Below are 18814 nucleotides of genomic sequence, written 5' to 3' on the forward strand. Positions count from 1 at the left end.
TGCTTCCTACATATAGAAAAACAAATACTAATTATTTTCCTTAAGCAATAAAGTCCTCACATTAAAATACTAAGAGAAATATATTGAACAATGAACATTTCATGTGTAATTAGAATTCAATTTGAATATTTTAACCTCCTCAGCATTATTTTTTTTTCCAGAACCAAATTTTTATTGACATTTGAAATACGATTCCGAGACATCCACAGTACTCCGAACACCGGAGGAGCTGTGAGCATGTAATCAAGAAGCAAAATATAGCAATCAGTACAATAAGCAGGATAAGGCATTAACTTTGAACTACCCCCACCCCCCCAACCCACCCTAGCCCTGGTCACGATGGTCACCTGGAACTAAGCTAATCAGTCTATACAATATCGGTATTACACTCTCATCCTCTCAGAACAATCGGTCTTTAGTTGCATCTTGCCGCGGCGGCGGCTGCAGCCACAGCCCCCTGTATTCCGCCCACCGCTTCCAAATTTTATAGTGCTTTCTGGGGCAGCCGCGGGCCTCAAACACTGGACGTTCCAGTCCCATATAATAGTCCAAGCCCCTTTTCCATACCTCAATCGGGGGAGCCCTACTCCTCAGCATTATTTGACTCATGATTACAACCTGAATGATTTCTGGAAAGGAACCGCCTCATGGGGTTAAAAATCACATCTTTTCCAAAAATAGGATTACAATGATAAACTTGAATTTCAATTCAATTTATTGATTTAGGCCTTTTTGGAGATCAACAATTTTAAATAAATTTTAAATCAAGCGCACGATTACCAAAAAGGCATCCTGGCTCTATTGTCATTTGAAAACCTGACAGTACGGGATATAAAATACCTAAACATTTACCTAGCAGTTAGATGAGAGCATTAAACTATGGGCTGAAAAGAAAAGTCTTCAGTTCCTTCCTGAACTCCAATAGTTGAGGCTGACCTCAAGTGATTGGATAAAGTTCCACCATCTGGAGGTGGAGTAGGAGAAACTTCTTCTTCCCCAATGGACACTTTTTATTCTGGGTACACATATCTGCCTAGTAATGGGCAGCCGATGGAGGTCTTAAATGGCTTCAAAGGCTGAGCAGAATCTGGGGAGGTTCTTTAGCACTCTTCCTGCCACATTTTGGACGGTTTGCAACTTATTAAGAAGACAACTGGGAGCCCATATAAAGTTCAATAACATTTTCCCTTTCAGATACGACAACAGCCAGGATAACACTTTTCCTAAGCTCCATGGGAAGGAAGGGCAAGCTTTTCTTTGACTGTTTTAACATAAGGAAACAGGAAGAGGTTACCTGATTGGAGTGATCAATAAAAGTGAGTTTTGAGTCAAAGACGACTACCCAAATTTCTAGCCTTCTGGACTGGGAGTGGAAGGGGCTCGAGAATGTGTGGCCACCAAAAGGAGCTCCAGATGGAGGAATACTTACCAAATAGCACTAACTCTGTTTTTTCTGTATCCAATTTTAAGAAAGTCTTCTGCATCCAATTAGAAATGCTAGTCATACTTGTTCTAAAATCTTTTGCCACTTTTTCAGGTTCTGCAGTAACCGATACCACTATTTGGGTATCATTGGCATAAAAGAATGCAGAGAACCAACAGGATCGAACTAGTTCAATTAATGGAGTGCTGTAGGCATTAGACTAAGTCAGACTTATTGAAGATCCCCGAGACCCCACAAGGAAGTGAAAATGGGGCAGAGGTAAAATCTTCCAAAGGTACCAATTGCTCTCTGTTTGACAAAAACAACCTGGTCAGTTTGAGAGCAGTTTCTTTGATGCTTATACTTACTAAACGGCTTACCAAATAGAAATGGTTAACTGTATCAAATGTGGCTGAAAGATCCAATAGGATCAAGGCCGTTTAATCTCCTCTATCCATAATGGATCTGATCTCTTCAGTCACTGCCGATAAGGTTGACTCTGTACAGTAGTAGGGTCTAAAACCATGTTGAACAGGATCCATACAGTCCGTATTTTCGAAGAAGGCGGTGATCTCCTGATTCATGGCCTTTTCTAAAATTTCATCGGGAAGAGAAAATACCAATTTGGATCTGTAGTACTTTACATCTGAGGGATCAAGGGGGGGGGGGGGGAGGAGTCTTTAGAAACGGCAAAATCGATGCCTTTTTCCAAGGATCTGGAAAAAAGACAGATCCTGCCACCCCCACCCAAACTGACCCCTACCCTACCATTGTATGGGCAAATTGGAGAGGCGCCGATCTACCGTCCTGATGAGACTACGGTAATTAACTGGAAGGGTCGGAACATTGACTATACAGGGACTATTTCATATATATTATGTCTTCTAAGAATCGCCTTTGCTTAACTTGTATTGTACAAAAGTATTTACAGCCCTGTTTTTGTGTACAAAATGTGGATCGGACTGTTTTATCATCATATCACTTTCATCTTGAGCACTGTGCAGTCATCACTCAACGATTTATATATACCCTTGCTGCTGAGAATACAATTAGAATTTTGGAAATGAAAAGACTTCATCTGAATTCTAATCATGATAAAAATGGTGAATTAATATCTGCCCAGGGCCTGCATATGTGATACAGACCTGTGAGATAATGAACTCATAGACCTCTGTAGTTGTTCACAGAGCGAATGGAAAGTGCTTATAGGAGTCTCTGCTTGTCACTTCTGGAGCAGAATGATGTCGACACTGAGTTGGATGTTGTCTCCTACTTTGCTTTAAAGTTGGAGGACCCAGTCTGGCGTGTGGGGGATATTCACAAGGTGAGGAATCTGCAGGTAAAGGAGTATCCACCAGAAAGAGCGTTACCGAAGGCAAGTAACTGGTTTGTTATGTTTTCATGGTGTCGTATATTATCTCATTCTGGGTGGTGAACTCTGCTCGCGGAGTTTTCCACGGAGCTCGCATAGTTACTAAAAACTCCGGTCCATGGAGCATAACGAGGTTTTTACTACGCTCGAGCTCTTCAACGTCATGTGCCGGATCGGGGAAAATCCACATCCTGATGAGATTTTAACTTGCTCGCGCCCGCCATGGTCTAGTTGGCGAGCAAAATCAACCTCCTGGGGCTATTTCTCAAGGCGGGTGGTTGGATTTTTCAATGCGAGTGGTCGCGGCAGGTCACAACCACTCGCGTTGAGAAACCTTCCTTCACATTGACAAAGCTGCTGCTCGAGTAGAAGCAGCTGCACCCTCTTGCGCTGCACATGGTGCCATTCGCGATTATTTTTACAGGGCGGGACAAACACCAGGAGATCAAAATCACCACAAACGTCATGACCCTTACCCACTCCGCTGCTCGCTGAACTCCGCATACACCGCCAGAGTTTTTTTATCACTTTGCAGAGTTCCTCATTGAGGAACTCTGCATAGGCTTAATCTTATCGTGAAAATATAGATATCAGTCATATGTTAAGAAACAAGGGTGAGTAGAAACCTTTTGGGTGGAGTAAAATTTAAGACATTATTATTGTGATTTGTTTGGCAATCAGTTGATTTTTGCAACCACTAACACTTCTTTGTCTAAAGTAAAGACCTTGAGAGTTTTGTAACTTTCAGATACTCAAATTGTGGATTCTGTTGCAATTAAAAATATTTCCAGGCCTGAAATTTCTTTGGAGGTTGCATGCGGGCAGCCTAAATTATCCTGCAAGAGTTTCTTGATGAATCCTATTGCAACTACAATATGTGCTCTCTCATGTAAAGTCAGATTGTTAGAAGCTTTTCTGCAACTCAAGATACGCCTTACTTTTTACCTCATGTGGATGTATTTCTCATGTTTAGTGAGATCTCCTTTCTGAGTAAAACGTTTCTGGCTTTCCCCTCCTGTATAAGGCTTTAGTCCAGTGTGAATTCTCTCATGTGAAGTGACATTGTATTGAAGACTAAACCTTATCTGACATTCAGAAAACACATAAGGCTTTTATTCCCCCGTGTGAGTTCGCTCATGTCAAGTGAGAAGTAATTTGTAACCAATACTTTGCTTGCATTTCGAGCACTCATAAGGTTTTACCCCAGAGTGGGATCTCTCATGAAGCATAACTCTGTATTTCAGATTCAAGCTTTTCTGGCATAAGGATTTTCTCCAGTGTCAATTTTCTCATGGTGAGATAGCGTTTTTCTCTGCAGCTTTTCTGGCATTCAGAGCACTCATAAGGGGGCCGATTCTGATCCTGGATTTTTATTTTCCATACAAATAGGATTTGTATTTTTTTCCATACAAATTGTAAAAGTCCCTTCCAACCCGTGTAGTACGATTCGTCCGGGAAAAATACATACAGATCGGCCCGATCCTTACAAATCGGATAGGGAAAAGTTGTACTACACGGACTTGTAAAAAAGACCATACAATTTGTAAAAAGGCTGTCCAACCCGTCAAGTACGATTCATACCGGGTTGTCAGCATACGATTTGTATGGAAAATGGCCTGTATATGGGGAATGACTCCTACCGGGCAACAAAGCCAACCCATATACGCCTCATACCCTGGTATGACTCGTTCTGGGGGTATGACTCATACCAGGGTACGGGTCGTATAGGGGTATGAGGCGTACAGGGGTCCCCCCACATACGAGGCGCGTGTATGGTGCGTACCCGAACATCGCGCATGTACGCACCGTACGTATGCGATTTTGGGGTACGGTGCGTACATATGCGATTTTGGGGTACGGTGCGTACATACGTGATTTTGGGGTACGGTGCGTACATACACGATTTTAGGGTACATACGCGATTTTGGGGTACGGTGCGTACATACGCGATTTTGGGGTATGGTGAATACATATGCGATTTTGGGGGTGCACACGCGATTTTGGGGTACGGTACATACGTGATTTTGGGGTACGGTGCGTACATATACGATTTTGGGGTACATACGCAATTTTGAGGTACGGTACGTACATACGCAATTTTGGGGTACGGTGCGTACTAACGGGATTTTGGGGTACGGTGCGTACATACGCGATTTGGGGGTACATACGTGATTTTGGGGTACGGTGCGTACATGCACGATTTTGGGGTACGGTGCGTACATACGCGATTTTGGGTTACGGTGCTTGTACGGTGCGTACACGACCAGTACCCCTTCATCGCGTATGTACGCACCGTACCCCACTTTCTGTGTCATCCGTACGCACCGTACATACACACCGTACCCCTGTATTCATGGGGTGTACGACGCGTACATGAGGGGGTCTGTCTCGTACTGTTTTCGGGGCGTACAAGGTTTTTCCGGCACTTTTTGGCTCTTGTAAAAAAAAGAGCCGTACGGAGTGCCGTTTGTACGAATCGTACTTGTCGGGTTGTAAACTGCTGCCGGGAATACATGGGAACGCCGCGTACAAAGCAATCCGAATCGGAATCGCTTGTATATACGAGTTGTATGTTTTTTTTACAATTTGTATGGAGTGCGTCTATTTGTACGGATCGTGCTTCCTAGGTTGTAGGGGCCTCCTTACAAGTACGAGTTGTATGGGGAAAACGCTCCATACCACGATTTGTACAGCGTTTTTCCAGGATCTGAATCGGCCTCAAGGTTTTCCATCAGAATGGAGTCGCTTATGGTTAGTGAGGCTGTGCCTATCAAATAGGAATTTCTGGCATTCACAGCATTGGTAATGTTTTACCCCTGTGTGCGTCTGCTCATGTAGAGTGAGATTGAGTTTAAAATTGATGCTTTTCTGGCATTCGGAGAACTGAATTATTTTGATGGTGTGTTTTCTTATGGCGCTTGTAACCATCTCTACCCCTGAATCTTTTCTGACATTTAGATCACTGATAATTTTTTTCACCAGTATGGATTCCCACTTGTTCAGTGAGATGAGATTTTTGGCTGAAACATTTTTGGCATTCGGAGCACTGATAAGGTTTTTCCCCAGTGTGGATTCATATATGGTAAGTGAGACTGCGTTTTTCACTGAAACATTTCTGGCATTCAGAGCACTAAAAAGGGTTTTCCCCAGTGTGGGTTCTTATATGATGAGCGAGACTGTTTTTTCCAATGAAACATTTGTGGCATTCAGAGCACTGATAAGGTTTTTCCCCAGTGTGGGTTCTTTTATGCTGAGTGAGACTTCTTTTTTGAATGAAACATATCTGGCATTCAGAGCACTGATAAGGTTTTTCTCCAGTGTGGGTTCTTATATGATGAATGAGACTGTTTTTTTGACTGAAACCTTTGTGGCATTCAGAGCACTGATAAGGTTTTTCCCCAGTGTGGGTTCTTATATGCTGAGTGAGACTGCTTTTTTCACTGAAACATTTGTCGCATTCAGTGCACTGATAACGTTTTACCCAAGTGTGAATCCTTGTATGTTTAGTGAGTCTCATTTTGTCACTGAAACATCTCTGGCATTCAGAGCACTGATAAGGCTTTTCCCCAGTGTGGAATCGCACATGTGCCGTTAGAAGTGATTTAACTTTGAAATCTTTTGGGCATTCAGAGCACTGATAAGGTTTTTCCCCAGTGTGGAATCTCACATGTGCATTTAGAAGTGATTTAAGTTTGAAATCTTTTGGGCATTCAGAGCACCGATAAGGTTTTTCCCCAGTGTGGGTTCTTATATGCTGAGTGAGACTGTGTTTGTTTATGAAACATTTCTGACATTCAGAGCATGGATAAGGTTTTTCCCCAGTGTGGGCTATTGTATGTCGAGAAAGACTTCTTTTGTCACTGAAACATTTCTGGCATTCAGAGCACTGATAAGGTTTTTCCCCAGTGTGGGTTTTTATATGCAGCGTGAGATGTCTTTTTTCATTGAAACATTCCTGGCACTCAGAGCACTGATAAGGTTTTTCCCCAGTGTGGGTTCTTGTATGCCGAGTGAGGCGGTCTTTTTGACTGAAACATTTGTGGCATTCAGTGCACTGATAACGGTTTTCCCCAGTGTGGATTCTTATGTGCCGTGTGAGAGTACTTTTTACACTGAAACTTTTTTGGCATTCAGAGCACTGATAAGGTTGTTCCACAGAATGGGTCATTGCATGTTGAGAAAGACTTTGTTTATTACAAAACCTTTCTTGGCATTCAGAGCACTGATAAGGTTTTTCCCCAGTGTGGAATCTCAAATGTGCAGTTAGAAGTGATTTAAGTTTGAAATGTTGTGGGCATTCAGAGCACTGATAAGGGTTTTCCCCAGTGTGGATTCTTGTATGTTCAGTGAGTCTGCTTTTGCAACTGAAACATTTCTGGCATTCAGAGCACTGAAAAGGTTTTTCCCCAGTGTGGGTTCTTCTATGCCGAGTGAAACTGTTTTTGTCAATGAAACATTTCTGGCAATCCGTGCACTGATAAGGTTTATCCCCAGTGTGGGTTCTTCTATGCCGAGTGAGAATGTTTTTGTCATTGAAACATTTCTGGCAATCCGTGCACTGATACGGTTTCTCTCCAGTGTGGGTCCTTGTATGTAGAGTGAGTCCTCTTTTGTCACTGAAATATTTCTGGCATTCCGAGCACTGGTAAGGTTTTTCCACAGAGTGGGTTAATACATGTCGAGAAAGATTTTGTTTGGTACAAAACCTTTTCTGGCATTCAGAGCACTGATAAGGTTTTTCCCCAGAGTGGATTCTCATATGGTCAGTGAAATAAGATTTACGGCTGAAACTTTTTTGGCATTCAAAGCACTGGTAAGGGTTTTCTGCAGAGTGGGTTAATGCATGTTGATATAGACTCGGTTTGTTACGAAACCTTTTCTGGCATTCAGAGCACTGATAAGGTTTTTCCCCAGTGTGGATTCTCATATGCTCAGTGAGATAAGATTTACGCCTGAAACTTTTTTGGCATACTTTGCACGGAGAGTTTTTTCCCCCAGTGTGGATTCTCATATGCTCAGTGAGATAAGATTTACGCCTGAAACTTTTTTGGCATACTTTGCACTGCGAGAGGTTTTTCCCAGTGTGCATTCTCTCAAATTCAGTGAGATGAGATTTATGGCTGAATCTTTCTTGGCACAGGTAACTTTTTTCCCCAACTTGGGTTATTTTGCTTTGATTGAGGTGGGTTTGAACACTGAATTTGTTCTCACAGCCCGTGTTTTTATAAGGTGTATTCCTTGAGTTACATTTAATTTTCTCTTCCTTATATGCCACGGTAAGAGTGAACCCGATTTTAGAGTCGGGCTTGTTTAGATAATGTTCAGTATTTATCTCTAAAAGAAATTGTGTGTTTTACACTTGAATTGAGCAAAATATGTCTGGAAGCAGCCCTGTAACACCTGTCGAAATGTTTCTAGCAGATAATAGTCTTTTGGTTATAGCCTCTCCGGCAGCAACTTATTTTGTGACTGAAGTTTTTCTCAAATCTATTTGTATAGGTTCTTAGCAATACAGTAATAAGGTGTTAGTCTGATATTTAATTATTAAACTGAGAAGTACCTTTTTGCACTGATGTAATGGCAGTAACTGAGAACATTAGAAAATGCACAGTACTATTGTGGATCACGAGTCAAAGAGCATCAGTTCCTTTTACCCTTTTTATGTTTGGTGTAAGGTGTAGTTCTGAAGACGAGGATTTATTTACATTAGATATAGCGCAACGGTCCTCATTTAATCAGTTTTTACACATCACTCCTGCACAACAGATAATGTCGAGGCGATTTACATAGAATTACAGAACAGAATACATTAAAAAGGAAACATTCTGAGATGGTCATGAACACAATAAAGTGGTGGATTTTTAGGTTTTCGCCAGAGTGAGCAGAGTGGGTCGTGGTGTTCTATTCAGAGGCAGATAGTCTCAAACTTGCGTAACTGGTTAAAAACGGTTGTTAAACAAAGGTGATTTTCCAATATTTTGATTGTTTGCTTGTCAGCTTTGGAGTCTTCTTTTAGCGTCTTTTCTTTGATGGTCTGCAGAAGAAACCTTTTGTTATAACTTTCTTTTTTGCAGTGTCTGGAATTAGATGATGCTTTAGATGAACGTTATTCCGTCATGCTGCAGCAATTTGTCTTTCTGATAATATTTCAGATGAGGATGCTGTGATTGGTCTTTCTGGCATTATTCCTGATGCTGTGTGCACAGATATGACTTTGCTCTGGGTTAATGAAATGCAAAATTAGAGACTTCACTTACAGGTATAGTACTTTCCTCAGCTCCCACTTCCTCGCAACACCTAGGTTTTGGAAATTGTTTAAACTTAGAATGCTGGATGTCAATCAGTTTTTCCAAATAATCCTTCTTATGGCACTAACATTCAGTTGCCTGGTGCTAAATCTTGCTTTCTTCATGCGTAATTTCAATCACCTATAGTATTAAAATTAAATAGTTAATACATGTAGATTTCAACAAAAATAATTTACAAGCCAAATCAATGCAGAATTGCAGAATTTTGAAAATGTTGAGCTGTTCTTCAGACAGAGCCGAGTGTAGAATGGTAGCTTGAGAGTACTTGGATGAGTGAGGATTTGTAGAATTTATTAAGCTCAAAAGGATACATGTACCCTATGGACTTGTAACACAGAATCCCAAAGGCAGACATTAAAGTCATATGGACTGGCACCAAACAGATATTTAAAAAAAGAATACTTTTAATTAAGTTTTAATGTAGATTTCTGGGATGGGAATTTCTCCTCCACGGACAACAGGCGTTTGCCTCTGCCCTGAGTTACCACCTACTTGTATATGATATCCTGACTTTTGAGTTCTGTCCTCTGCCGCACGCAAATCTATTGTGTATTGCGAGGACTATGCTTAGACCTATACCTCAACTATGGTCCAGAGTATGAATCAAGGGCAATGAAATGAAATTAAGGCGTACTTTCATGTGTTCATTTTATTCCACCTGATTATCATTTGTTAGGTTTTTCAGCACCTGGATGTACCGGGTGCAAAAAAAATAGGACACACTTTTTTTCCAGACAGAAAATCTTTACTGAAATGACGCAGCCAAGACTTATGCTGTTTTTTTACTAACTGGGGGAAACACACAATTCTTCCCTCTGTTAGAAAATGCTTTCCTCTTCCCTCCCCTGCTTCACCCATCTCCCCCCAACCAACCACATGCATATATATACCACCTGCTTAAGACAAGTGGTAAATAAAAGCAGAAAAACACTATGAAATAGTGAATGGCATGTGGTTTGACAGACAGAAGAGTCTGTTCCTCGTGGCAACTCCCCAGTCCTTGGCGTCAAACTGGTAACTGCACGTTACTGGGGTAAATGTACCACAAAACAATTACATGAGATTTTTCTGCCACTCCAGTACTGTGCAACTTCTAACAAGGGACTATGAGAGGTCTTGGACAGGTCCTGTGACCTGGAGGGTCACACCAAGTGTGCTCTTATTTAAGGCAGAGGACTGTCATGGGTTTAACAGCTAGAGCGGTGGAGGCAATGCACCCTGTTGTAAGGATCAATAGCCTGATGAGATCTTTGCATCATGGTCAGTGGAGTGGCTTCCTACTGGCACACCTACTGGCAATGCTCCATTTATATACCTGTGCCCAGACTTTGCGCTAACATCAAGTGCGTGTTTAGGGTGTGGGTGTGCGTAGCATAAATGCAATGTGAGAGTGCGACAGAGTAAACTGCATCTCCTGCCTGCCAGTTGTGTATACAAGTGGGACCATCTATCCCTCTTTTATACCCCAGTTCAAAGTCCTCTGTTACCAAGGAATAATGTGCTCTCCAAAGTACTCAGGTGCCTGCTGTGCTACCAGGAATGGTGTCAGCCTGACAGTCTATCTAAGTTGAAGGGACATCACCTGCAGGCTGACTTACTTAATGGAGAGCCTAAAAGTCTGCCTAGAAGCCTGCCTGTCTGGTAAGAAAGGGAAGGGAGTTTGACTGTCCAGCAGGAGGACAAGGCTATCTGTAGGGCGGGCCGGAAAGCCATCCAGCAGGACCAGCTAGTCTGAGGGATGCCCCCCCCCCGCCCCAAGACTCTCCCAACAGTTCAAGGCAGAAAATAAAACTCTACAACAACATGATTGTTGAGGCCCAGTAGGACGATTGTGTGCTGCCAACAGCCCATTCAAGGTTGCATTTGCCAAATTCCTAACACAACAGAGTCTGACTCTACTGACTTCCTGGTGAGCCTGTGTTGGGCTTTTACCTGCTGAATTTCTGACTACTCTGTGTCAGAGGCCCACGAGGGACTACCACTACTCCAGTGTCGAACACCCTATCTGAGCTTACGCCTGTGGTCCAGCCGGCCACAATGTGGGCTCAATTTCTGACGGTCGGGCCTCCAGAGGGCGCTTCACTTACAGACAGGCCAGGTGTGACTGCTACCTAGGGACTAACGATCTTCAGGCAACTGCAATGAAAAGACAGAGTGGGTGCCCTACTGAATGCAGCACTATATCCAGGACAAAAGCGCTCCACAAAAGCCTGCTGGTGGGTCACTGCTCTCTCGAGTCTTCGAGCGTGCCATTCAAGTGTCGGGAAACAGGAAAGAGACCCAGATAAGACTAACTCATCCTGTGAAAGGGTAAGACACTTACGACTGAGCATACACGCATTGGGGTGACTGGACTGACAGAACTGACCCTATACTATATTCATGATACTCCTAAATGCCCATATAGGGGAAGAGGGTATCAAAACCAGACGCACCTGTCTGCAGCAGATGGTACTCTGGCATCCCTGCACTATCTTTTCACCCAGACTGTCCATAAAGTTGATTTTAGAGCCGCTACACACATAGCAGGGGGAATCTCAGACCGTTCGCTGGTGGAGGTGCAACTCGATGGTCCGGTTATGGACTTCATGCTACCCCCAAGGGTTGGTCCGTGATATTTAAAAGACAAGACGGTCAAAGCTCGTATGAGAGAGGGAGCAGACTTCTATTTTAAGGAGAACGGGCGGCCTGTTGAATCAGCTTGCGTGCTATAGGATGAGTTCAAACCAGTGATCCTTGAGGACACTGACAACAAGGGGACAGAAATAATGGGAGAGACTTCCTGAAAGACCTGACCCTGCCAATGCTAACAAATGAGGACCGAGACGCACTAGACCAAGACTTGACATTAGACTAAATAAATAGGACAATAAGAACCTTGCAAGCAGGGCAAGCGACGGGGCCTAATGAGCTTCCCATAGAATTTAATAAAAGCATGATGGATAAAATCAAGGAGTGCCTCCAGAGGAGGTTTCAGACTGCCTGAAAATAAGGGTGTCTCCCAGAGGACCAAAGAATGTCTGAGGTGGTGGTCATCCCAAACAAGCATTGGAAACGCAATAGGTCTCGCATTAGGAAAGTTTGAGCTATTGGTCTTATAAATTAAATTCTTTTTTATTTATGTTTTTGTTAAAATAGCTAAATTAATAGCTCTGTCATTTACAATGCTAATAGTTATAACTTTTGCAAATGTGACACCTATAACATTTGTAATGCAACATGTTTTTTATTTACGTGACTTAGATGTATTAATATTACAAATAACAATGGCTTTTATTTTTTTGTTAAATTAATTGTTAAATAATTTATTTAATTTGTAATGGCAATATCTTAAACTTTTGTAAATAACTTTTGTGAAGATTATATTCAGTGTTTTTTATTGTGACGAAAATCCAAGAACAGAAGTGAAATATTAACATCTTTTTTGTGATTTGTAATAAAGCTTGAAAGTTTGAAAACAGCTTGAAACAGTGTCGCCTGTCGTGAACTGAGGGCTGTAACTCACTGTGTAATGCACTATGTAAAGGCGACCATAAAATACAGAAACTGTGAATTGAACTTTACAGGAAATGGGAGCCGAACAATGGGGAGAGGGAGGGCAGGGTGATTTATGCTTCCAGATTATGAGGTGGACGTGCTCTGGCGAATACACCGCCCCCTCCCCACAGTTGCAAGTCAAACTTGAGCGAAGAGAAGAACATGCAGTGTTGCAGATCCTGAGCTAACTTTTGTTTACCTTTGTCAGTGGCAGTGTAATCCCTGTCAAAGATTACATGTTGTTTTTTATTTATTATTTACTTTGTGTTTCAGCCTGCCGCTAGTTGTGCTAGTTGTGTGCGTGTGTGTCTGAGTGGGAGTATTCACTCACTCGCTCATCTTACATGAAACCGAGCTGTATAAAGCCTTGGGGAGTCCTCAATACTTAGGAACCTCCGCTGTCACAATACTAAGGAAACAAGCTTGGCAATGAAGCCAGCTGGTTTAAAAGGGGGAAGGCTGTCGTTTCTCGGACATCCAAGATAACATAAAGCACAGAGTGATGTTACCGTAGTGTAGCCCACTACTTGGTAAAGTTAGTGGCAAGTAACAAGACGGTTGATGCATCATAATCCTGGTCATGGGCAAAAGCTGGATCAAGGTTATCCAGGCAAAGAACTGGTCACGGACCACTAGTGCGTGATCGCTCATTTCAATGAACCAAAAATAGCTCCCCTTAATACACTGCTGCCAGGTGAGGCTTGCTACCTTCTTTTTGTAGCCTTTCCTGCCTGTCTCCTGACTTACGGAGACGTTTTTTTTCAAATTAATTGTGAATCGGCAGCAGCTATTTGGCCATTTGTGTGGTTGCATAGCGGCAAAGAAGAAACACATTTAACTGCTCCTGGAAAAGGCAGAGAATGTCCTTGTCAAAGCTCTAGGGGAACTAAGTATTTAATTACTCTTCTATTCTCTGAGTACTTTAGCATACAAAATTACATAAAAATACATCCTACGCAAGCGTTTGTGATATTTCTCGTATGTGGCAGAAAATATGCTGCACATGCTTTCCTTGTGATGGGAAAACAGAACACTCCTTGGATGCCGCTAGTTGTGCTAGTTGTGTGCGTGTGTGTCTGAGTGGGAGTATTCATGTGAGTGTGAGTGTGAGCGTGTGAGCGTGTGTGCATGTGTGTGTGTGTGTGTGTGTGTGTGTGTCTGAGAGTGCATGTGGGAGTGCATGCATGTGAGTCTGTTTGCAAGTGCATGCGTGTGTGTGTGTGTGTGTGTGTCTGTGTGTGAGTGTGTGTGAAGAATTCTCTCATGCTGTATTTTGAGAAAGCTTTTGTGTATGCTGTCTATGTTCGTAAGCGCTGCTTTTAAAAAACAAGACGGAGGGAAGGCAGAGAAGGGGTGGGGGGGAGGAGAAATGCGACACGGCGGGCAGGGGAGGATGCCGCTAGTTGTGCTAGTTGTGTGCGTGTGTGTCTGAGTGGGAGTATTCATGTGAGTGTGAGTGTATGTGCATGTGGGTGTGTGTATGTGAGTGCATGCATGTGAGTCTATTTGCAAGTGCATGCGTGTGTGTGTCTGTGTGTGAGTGCGTGTGTGTTTCTGTGTGTGTGAAGAATTCTCTCATGCTGTATTTTGAGAAAGCTTTTGTGTATGCTGTCTATGTTTGTAAGCGCTGCGTTTAAAAAACAAGACGGAGTGAAGGCAGAGAAGGGGAGGGGGAGGAGAAATGCAACACGGCGGGCAGGGGAGGGGGCGGAGCGGGTAAAAAAAAACAAGACGGAGGGAAGGCAGAGAAGGGGGGGGAGGAGAAATGCAATGACAGACTGCTATAGCGCGATCACTTGCTTCAATGAGATCTTATCACTTCAGTTAATTTGCAGGAAATAAAAAGTACAAGAAATCTACTACCACTAATCAAAGTATTCTTACAGGAAAAGGTGAAACAAAAGCATATTTGTTTGAACAAGACGGAGGGAAGGCAGAGAAGGGGAGGGGGGAGGAGAAATGCGACACGGCGGGCAGGGGAGGGGGCAGAGCGGGGAGAGCGGCGATGAGGGTGTGAAGCAGCAGGGGCCTTTGAAGTGAAGCTAAACTTCACTTCAAAGGTGTGGGAGGAGTGCTGCTGGGGAACAGATGGCGATTTGATAATGTGCACGCGCATTTTAGGTCAATGCGCTTGCGCATTGACCTAAAATGCATGTGAATGTGATTCATTCATAAGCCTGGCTCTTTCGCCAGGCTTATGAATGAATTACTTAGGGGCAGGATTCCCTTGTCCGCAGCACCCTGAAACCTTGTGGTGTGCGTGCGCTTTATAAGTATTTTTAACATAACGTAACATTTAACATCGTCTAAATGGGACAACCTGGAAAGTCCATCTGCATTGGCAGTCCCAGGTCTCTGTTTCACTTCAAAGTCTATTCCCTGTAGGGAGATGGACTACTTTAGCCATTTGGGATTTTCACCTTTCATTTGTATTAACCATCGGAGAGGCCTGTGGAAGGTTTGAATTTGGAAGTGAGAGCCATACAGGTTTGAATTAAACTTCTCAAGGGACCAAACCACAGCAAAGGCACCCATCTAAATGGCACTTCAACGCTGATCCCTGGGGATTGGCCTTCTACTGATGAAAGCCAGTGGCTGATTTTGACCTTGTGGTACAAAAGGGGGTGGTGATGGACGGAGCATCTGAACCAATCAAACACTCACACCCAGTCAACAGATCTGGGTTTAATCCATCACCGTTCTTTAGCCCACTCTGCCACCCCAATTCAGACATGGCCATATGCAAATCAGTCTCAACCTGTGCCTCATGGGAACAGTCCAGCCCGAACTGCCAAGCCATGCCTTCAGTGGACCGGAATCAAGCTTCCTAGGACCGGTTTCTGGCATTCCAGCCGTCTTCAGCCAGGCTTGCTTGAATCCAGTGGCAAAGTGAGCAAGGGACTCACGTTTGAGCATACCCTGCCACACTTATGGCGGCCAAAAGCAGTAAAAAAGGGGGTGGTGATGGACGGAGCATCTGAACCAATCAAACACTCACACCCAGTCAACAGATCTGGGTTTAATCCATCACCGTTCTTTAGCCCACTCTGCCACCCCAGTTCAGACATGGCCATATGCAAATCAGTCTGGCCCTGTGCCTCATGGGAACAGTCCATAGTCTGATAGGAGCTACTACAAGAAGAGCAGAGAAACAGGACCACAGACCGCCACAGAGTGACAACTGCCCAGAAGCTGAAGAAAGAACTCTGGAACAGCAAACCTACTGCACCCTGGAGATTCTCCAGGGTAAGCAAATGATGGTAATGAAATGCAAACTGCAGCATTAAGGTCACACACTACAACATCATTCCCTTTAAACAAAAGGTAACAGCCTACAAGAAAAAACGAAACAAAAAGCCACAAAACTAGAAAATGCATTTCCAAATGCTGCAAAAGAGAAACAGTTAATACAATTGAAAAATAATAAACTTTGATGGTACCTTAGTAATGTGCTTTCTTCTGGGCTCCACTCCATCTGCAGCAATAACGCTCTGAAAGGAGAAATTACTGCTGTGAGTCTCAAAGTCTTCAGTATTACTGGTCTCAGTCACGAAGACTGCGGTGTCGGAAGATAACTTTCTTTTATTTGGCTTTATAGTTCCACCAGTCACGCCATCGCTTTTAGCAGACACGCTACTGTCGGCAGCATCATAACTTCAGGCAGACCTGCAATGCGGACCTCACCACTCACATTGGGTGAATATTCAACAAGCATGGTCTCAGCTTCCCAAGTAGAACAAAAGAATCGGGTCTCACAACATATACAGAGCCACAGTTAGCTCTGCCACCACTTGAGCACACCCAAACACCTCAGCACCAGTCCCAGGGGAGACCATCTGTGAAGTCCTTGTGAACTGGCACCACTCCTGGGTCAGCACAAGCAGCATCATGGACAGCGTCTAACACCGCTGCCACAAACATTCATGAACATCCAAATCCTCGTGACCAAACTACCCAAAAGTGGCTTTCTAGATAAGCAGCCAGCCCTGTAGTGTCTGTCTCTGTGTACTAATTTGATGCCAAAGTTGTAATTTTAAAAACAGCCTTAGCAACCTTACAGGGGCCTTACTGACACCATTAAGGGTTCAAACCAAAGGGCTGTGGTCGGTGAACTTTAAAAGATGCATGCCCCCAGACCTCTTCTGGACAACAAAAACTGATGAAACCATTCAGAGGAATTGGTATCATAAATCATGTAAGAGTTCAGTAAGCTTACTCCGTAACCTCAGAAAAACATAGCGCACTCTATGAATGAGAGGTACTGCCTGAGCTTTAAGTTTGATACAATGCTCAACCCATTCACTGCACCCACTCGGGAAACATCAGGAGAATGTAGTAAAGTATTCTTAATGTCAATGGTATCAAAATCTACATTCGATACAGGCATGTCACTCAACACCGCTGGATTATCAGGAACCGGCCTCATAGCAAAACCAACTTAGTCTGATTCTAAGTCTAAATTATCGGCCTATCTCTTTGCTTCCCTGGCCTACCAAAGTAATGGAGGCCCATGTCAACAAAGTTCTTTCGGCCCACCTCACCCAGGTTAATATCTTGGACCCCACCCAGAACGGCTTCCGTGCTGGTCACAGCACGGACCGTGCTGGTCACAGCACGGAGACCGCCCTTCTCTCCATGGCTGAACACCTTCGCACAGTGATGGATGCGGGGCAGACAGCGGCGCTCGTTTTACTAGACCTGAGCGCCGCGTTCGATACTGTGTCCCATCCTATCCTGTTGCATCGCCTGGAGGAGATCGGGCTGGGTGGCTCTGCCCTCCAGTGGTTTCGCTCCTTCCTGAACGATCGTTTCTTTAGTGTTGCTCTGCCACCGTTCCAGTCCCAATTTCATCCTCTGAGACAGGGGGTCCCGCAAGGCTCCTCGCTGAGTCCCACGTTGTTCAATCTATACGTGAGACCGCTGGCTGAGATCGTCAAGCAATGGGACATGACCATGGTCTCGTATGCTGACGATACTCAGTTAGCGGTTACGATCAGCGGGGATGCGGACCGGGATGCCCCCAGGTTTCAGAATGGTCTTAGGGCGGTGGCAAGCTGGATGAAGAACAACTGTCTCCAGCTCAACGCAAAGAAAACCGAGATCATGATCGTCGGTAGGAGGGCGGAACTGTGGGGGGACAAGTGGTGGCCCGTTGAACTGGGGCCGGTCCCTCTCCCGGTCACTGAACTAAGGAATTTGGGAGTTTGGATGGACCCTGCTCTTAGTTTTGAGGGCCATTCGAAGAAAATTGCGGCCTGCTGCTTTGGTATCTTGCGGTCGTTGCGGCCCATTCTGAAGTTCTTTGACCGTGGTACCAGGCAGCTGATAGTCCAGGCCACTGTATTATCTCGCCTGGACTATGCAAGCTCTCTCCTGGCAGGGACCAATGTGGCTGAGACTACCCGCCTCCAACGCGTGCAGAACGCCGCGGCGAGAGCCATTGTTGGTTTACCCCGAACGAGCTCTGTCTCTGGTGTCCTGAGATCACTGCACTGGCTCCCCATCAAATCACGCATCCAGTTCAAGGTGCTGTGTCTGGCGTTTAAGATCTTGAGGGGAGTAGGTCCGCCAATCCTTGCTGACCTGTCGTGGTATGTTCCTTCCCGCTCTTTGAGATCTGGAGGTCAAGCCCTCGCCGTGGTCCCCCGATACAGGCTGTGTCGGGTTGGTGGCCGTTCTTTCCGGGTCAGGGCGGCTGAGCTTTGGAACTCTCTCCCGGCGGACCTGCGGCTTTTAGATGATCTTTTTGCTTTCCGCAAAGCTCTGAAAACTTTCCTTTTTAAATAAAGTCCTTTTTCTGTGTTGTGTTTCTGGTAACTGTTACACATTTCCTGCCATGCGCCAGGACGCCCCTTAGCTGGGGCAGCTGTGCGCAATATAAATGTGTATAACATAACATAACATAACATTCTGCCATTCCATCCCTTACTTCCATTGATAGATACATACATTTTTGAGTGAATCTTTTTACCCAATCATTCCAGCAGACTAACAAAGTAATCCAGTATATATCGATATCCTGCTCACCTAAGGTGTGGGGATTTATTCTGGAGCTGGCCAGTTGTTTCTCACGGCTCTAGTTTTATCAAAGGCTACATCACACAAAATCTTGATGGGTAGTCCTGAATCCGCCATTCCATTTAACAGCACCGCACCAGCATGAATGATACACAA

General features: G+C 44.1%; 1 protein-coding gene across 2 annotated transcripts in view; it reads right to left on the reverse strand.

Annotated features, from left to right (window-relative positions):
- Positions 1–333: 333 nt before the first annotated feature.
- LOC144758538 (uncharacterized) overlaps positions 334–18814 on the reverse strand; it is a 62562-nt gene continuing 44081 nt past the window's right edge. For both annotated transcript variants that reach the window (XM_078646443.1, XM_078646435.1), the window contains exons 3-4: positions 16081–16131; positions 334–9223 (exon numbers count right to left, since the gene is read on the reverse strand). In XM_078646443.1, coding sequence (XP_078502569.1) covers positions 5926–7884 — 1959 coding nt within the window. In that variant the 5' untranslated portion in view covers positions 7885–9223; positions 16081–16131 and the 3' untranslated portion in view covers positions 334–5925. The remainder of the gene's footprint in view (positions 9224–16080; positions 16132–18814) is intronic.

This window comes from Lissotriton helveticus, chromosome 1_1 (assembly GCF_964261635.1).
Source record: "Lissotriton helveticus chromosome 1_1, aLisHel1.1, whole genome shotgun sequence".
Lineage (NCBI taxonomy): Eukaryota > Metazoa > Chordata > Amphibia > Caudata > Salamandridae > Lissotriton > Lissotriton helveticus.